At 48.3% G+C, this 5,338-nt stretch overlaps 1 protein-coding gene across 1 annotated transcript; it reads left to right on the top strand.

The window, feature by feature from the left end:
• Positions 1-429: 429 nt before the first annotated feature.
• On the top strand, positions 430-1,458 carry LOC135874005 (olfactory receptor 52R1-like). The gene has a single exon (XM_065398677.1). It carries the CDS (start codon positions 430-432, stop codon positions 1,456-1,458), a length of 1,029 nt encoding a protein of 342 aa, XP_065254749.1.
• Positions 1,459-5,338: the final 3,880 nt, after the last annotated feature.

Genomic DNA, 5,338 nt, shown 5'->3' with positions numbered 1-5,338 from the left:
AACAGGAACAGGAAACATGGACTCTGTAGCCTGGGTTTCCTTGCATTAAGGAACAATGAGGGATAACCAGTATCCACACTCGTGTTTCCTGATGGTGCCTATTAAGGTTTTACACACCAACAAGTGTAGGAATTTTTGATGCATGGAGCACCATAAAATATGGAATTGACATTAGTAAGGTCAGTTGTACATAGTTCATTTCTCTCAATAACATTTTTCAGTGTGTGAAGAGCAAGCAGTCTGCTTCACCCATGAGAACAGGATACAGTAGTTTGTGTAGTGTCTCATATTCATATTGTCTCTCCATCCAGGCATTTGTACTGCGACCATCACCCTAGACACTGGGCAGATACAGGAAGTCAGGGGATCATACAGTACATGCACTAGACACCGTTCTGCCTCAGAGCTGGACACCTTCTCCTCTACACCATGTCAGATTCCAACACAACTGACTTCACCAACCCCTCCACCTTCATCCTGCTGGGCATTCCTGGCCTGGAGGCAGCCTATGTCTGGATCTCCATCGCCTTCTGTACCATGTACATCATAGCCATCTTAGGGAACTTCATCATCCTATTCATTGTGAGGACGGAGCCGAGCCTCCATGGACCCATGTACTATTTCCTCTGTATGCTGGCTGTCAGCGACCTGGTCCTGACTACATCTACCCTGCCCAAACTGCTGAGCATTTTCTGGTTTAATTCCAGGGAGATAGAATTCAGTGCCTGCCTTACCCAGCTGTTCTTCGTTCACTGCTTCTCAGGGATTGAGTCTGGGATCTTCGTGGCCATGGCTTTTGATCGCTACGTGGCCATCTGTGATCCCCTGAGACATTCCAGCACCTTGACAAATCTCGTGGTGGCCAAGATTGGCCTGGCTGTGGTGCTGCGCAGTGTCATACTTGCATTGCCCTATCCCTTCCTGGCGAGGCAGTGGCCATATTGTAGAACCAACATCATCCCCCACACGCACTGTGAGCATATGGCCGTGGTGAAGCTGTCCTGTGCCGACATCCGCATCAGTAATTACTACGGCCTCTTTGCACTATCCTTTAGGGTTGGTCTGGATTTGTTTTTTATCACTGTGTCCTATATCCAGATCCTCAGGGCCATCTTCAGTCTCCCCACAAAAGACGCCCAGCTCAAGACTTTTGGGACCTGCAGCTCCCATCTCTGTGCCATCTTAGCCTTTTACACCCCAGGTCTCTTCTCCTCTCTTTCATACAGGTTTGGGCACAATGTACCCCTGCATTTCCACATTCTCCTTGCCAACGTGTACTTATTGGTGCCCCCCATGTTAAACCCCATTATCTACGGTGTGAGGACCAAACAGATCCAGAACAGGCTGCTCCAGCTCTTACCACATAAAGGGATTCAACTTCTCTCCTGGTTCTCTGGCTCTCAGACTGAGCTCCGTGCACAGTTGGCTGGTGACATGGTGCAGAGCCCTCTTCCCTGAATCACTTACTGAACAGTCAAAGAGACATTAAACCCTTTCCTGGCCTTACTGTGCTGTGTCAGTGTGACAAACTGAGGAATCGGTCTGTGTACAACTCATTAACTCATAGGGTTGCCACCTTTCTAATTGTAATTCTAATTGTAACTGGACACCTGCAGACCTTCACCCTGCCCTGCCTCTTTCCCCAAGGCTCCACCCCACTCTGCATCTTCCCTCAAGGCCCCTCCCACTTCTGTGTCATTTCTCCCAAGGCCCTGCCCCTGTTGTTCACTCCTCTCTTCCCCCCCCCAACACTCTGTGGATTATCTTTCATGGGTCCCTGCTGGGGTGCCACCTGGAACTGGGGTACAGCTGACCCGTCTGTCATGACAATCTGGGATCCCTCTTGCACTGTGACATTGTGACAAGCTGCAAAGCACTCCAAGATTACACTCATACCAATGTCCACTGGCAGGGACCCCACCCAGATATGTTCATGAATGCTTTGTCCAGCCACTGCATGAACCCACAACAGAGAGGCTACAGCCAAAATACTCCCAGCTCCCCAGCCTAAGATCCCAGTGCTCTACCATCCTGCCCTGGTCAAAACCTGACCAGTATGAATTTATTACCCAGTCTGCCATTTCTACAAAGGAAAGTGGATGTGCACCGACTCTTGTTCATGAGCTGAGATTTTTCCCCTTTGGACTTTAAAAAACACAGAGTGTTTTTGGTAAAATATAAAATAGACCAATTAACTATGTAAAGTTAGATTTTAAGTGATTATAAGTGATAGCAAAAAGATCAAAGTAGATTACCATAAGAAATAAAACAAAACCACAATCTAATGCTAATGTGCTAGTTAGTGTTTGAATCAAGCAGGGTCTCACCCAGTTAGATAATGTTTTCACCCCTCAGCTCACAGAGAGCCGAGTACAAGCAGGTTTGCTTTTTCAGGCAGGCTTCCTTCTTTCCTGCCTGGGATCAGCACTTCCCCCAGTTCAGTCTTTTCCCTCCGGTACTTTCAGGTGTGTTGTTGTAGGGAGAATGAGGGTCCCATCATTATGGTTTTTTCCCCCTGTAGAGAGGTTAGCTGGGGCTCGTCTCTCTCCGGGGCAGCGGGGAACCACACCGCCTCACTAAACTCGGGAAGATGTCTTCAGCCGCAGGAGCCTTCTTCTGTGCCCTTTGTGAGGGCAGAAATAAACACAGTGAGCCCAGGCCCTAGGTCAGGGAGGGGCAGTGGTGGGTGAGGCACTCAGGCCCTCAGGCAGGGGCTGAGAAACAACAGTAGGCCCAGGCCCTAGGTTCCAAAGGGCCTGGGAGAGGGGGAGACGGCCACCCGTGAGGTGGGTGGCATTGGGGGACGCAGGCCTTCCCACTCCACTGCGTCCCAGCCTGGGGCTCTAGCAGCGGCACAAGATCCGCTGCTGAGTCAGTGGGGATCCTGGCCGCAACACACTGACATGGGTTCTGGCAGTGCTGCAGCCAGACTAGGGTTGGCTGCCCCGGGCTACTTCCTGACTCCCCCTCTTGAGGTACCTGGGTCAGGGTGGTGTCCTGCTGGGGGTCCAGTAGCATGGGTTCCTTGGGATAGCTGGGGACGGGCACACTCAGCAGCTCCTCCTGGTAGTTGGTGCGGGGCAGGTTTGGCAACTCCTCAGGGTTGCTGGTGTGGGGCAGGTCAGGCCAGTCCTCGGGTTTACCGCAGGCCACTGGGGTTTCCCAATCGCGAGCTAGGCCGGAGGCGTCTGGCCTCCCTGGTGGATGCTCTCCCAGTGAGCTCTGACCTCGAGCCTTTATACTTCTGGGGCAATGCCTGACCCTCTGGGGGGTGGGCTCAGCGCTCACTGGCTCCACCCACTCTGGTGTCTGGAAGGACTCATCTCCCTCCGGGGCGGCAGTGAACCACACTGCCTCACTACACCCCCTTTTATATCTTCTTCCAACTTTCTGGAAAACCCTTTTGCTGTGACTTGTATCAAAGAGCGATTGTGTAGTGCAGTGGTTCTCAAAGTTTTGTAATGGTGACCCCTTTCACATAACAATCCTCTGAGTGTGACCCCCTTAAAAATTAAAAACAATTTTTTATATATTTAAAACCATTTTAAATGCTGGAGGGAAAGTGGGGTTTGGGGTTGTCAGGGTTCCCCCCACTCTGAACTCTGGGGTACAGATGTGGGGACCCGCATGAGAGACCCACTAAGCGTATAGTCTACGAGCTTAGGTTAAAACTTCCCCAAGGCAAAAATTCCTTTCCTTGTCCTTGGATGGTATTTCTGCCACCACCAAGTGATTTACACAAACATTCAGGGAAGGGTCACTTGCAATCCCTATTCCCCAAAATATCCCCCCAAGTCCCTTCAACCACTTTCCTGGGAGGCTTGAGAATAATACACCAACCAATTGCCTTAGCAATGTGAGCACAGACCAGATCCTATGTCTTCAGGACACTGAAATCAATCAGGCTCTTAAAAGAAGAACTTTATTATAAAGAAAAAAGTAAAAAGAATCGCACCTGCAAAATCAGGCTGGAAGGTAACTTTACAGGGTAATAAAAAGATTTTAAACACAGAGGATTCCCCTCTGGACTCAGCTTCACAGTTACAAAAACAGGAATGAAACTACCTCGGTAGCACAGGAAAAAATCACAAGCCAAAACAAAAGATAACCTAATGCATTTTCTTGCCCTACTCACAGTTTCTGTGGTTTTAGATGGATTATTCCAGGTATATTTTCAGAAGCTTTTGTACCTGCTTGGCTTCTCCCTCCGTCCGGAGAGGGAACAACAAAAGAGAACAACAAACAAATCCTTCCCCCCAGATTTGAAAGTATCTTCTTTCCTCATTGGTCCTTCTGGTCAGGTGCCAACTAGGTTATTTGAACTGCTTAACCCCTTACAGGTAAGGCAATCCAGTACAGCTGCTAAGGAGGGATTTTATGCTACACTTTTCTTTATATTTATGACAGCATCACTATTTACAGTGTTACCATCTCCATGTAGTAAAAGCCTATGCTGCTATTAGGATTTCCTTTGTTTCTAATATGCTAAAAAAATCTTATTATTATTTTCCTCAGCCCTGCTAGCCATGGATTTGTCTCTGGTGTCTTTTGCTTCCCTTATCCATTTTCTATATTTTATAATTTCTAATTTCTATCAATTGCTATCCACTTCCTCTGCTTTGGAAGCACTGATGGACGATCTCCTCCTGTCAATGGCCGGGGGAGACAAAAGCAACTGCACTTCTCTGGAACAATGGGACTCCCGACAGCAGGGGTAAAGCTCATCAGTGCAGGAGACAGAACTTTCTCGGGGGCCAGTACAAGGCTGCTCCAAGAACTCAATGAGCTCAATCTCTTCATGAGGAGAAGGTTATGGAGTGACGTGATTGCATTCATTCAGTACTGATAACAGAGAAAAGAAACTTGATAACAGCGGGATCTTAAAGCTAGCAAGCAAAGGTCTAACAAGAGTGGGTGTCTGGGCATTGAAGGTAGACAAACTGAGACTAGAGACAAAGTGGAAAGTTTTTACACTGAGGGTAATTGACCATTGGAACAATTTAGCAAGGATCAGGTTGTGTCTTCATCACTGGTCATGTTTCAATCAAGATGGAATGTTTTTCTCAAAGATCTGCTCGAGTTCAAACAGGAATTTATCCAGGGCAGTCCTACATATTGTGCGAAGCAGGAGGTCAGAGCAAAAGATCACCATGGTCCCTCCTGGCCATATTATCTACAAATCTCTCTAGAGTCCCCTGCAAGGATAATATTTGCGTGGGCCTCATTCTGGGTCCCTGTCACACCCTCGGTGCCACATTTTGGGTCTGAGATGGTTGAAAGGAATACAGGACATTCAAAGTTCAACGGTGCTTGCTACTGAATGCCATGGGTAGGAAAT

This window comes from Emys orbicularis, chromosome 1 (genome assembly GCF_028017835.1).
Source record: "Emys orbicularis isolate rEmyOrb1 chromosome 1, rEmyOrb1.hap1, whole genome shotgun sequence".
Lineage (NCBI taxonomy): Eukaryota > Metazoa > Chordata > Testudines > Emydidae > Emys > Emys orbicularis.
The sequence above is the reverse complement of the archived record's forward strand: the minus strand, read 5'-3'. Positions and strand labels throughout refer to the sequence as shown.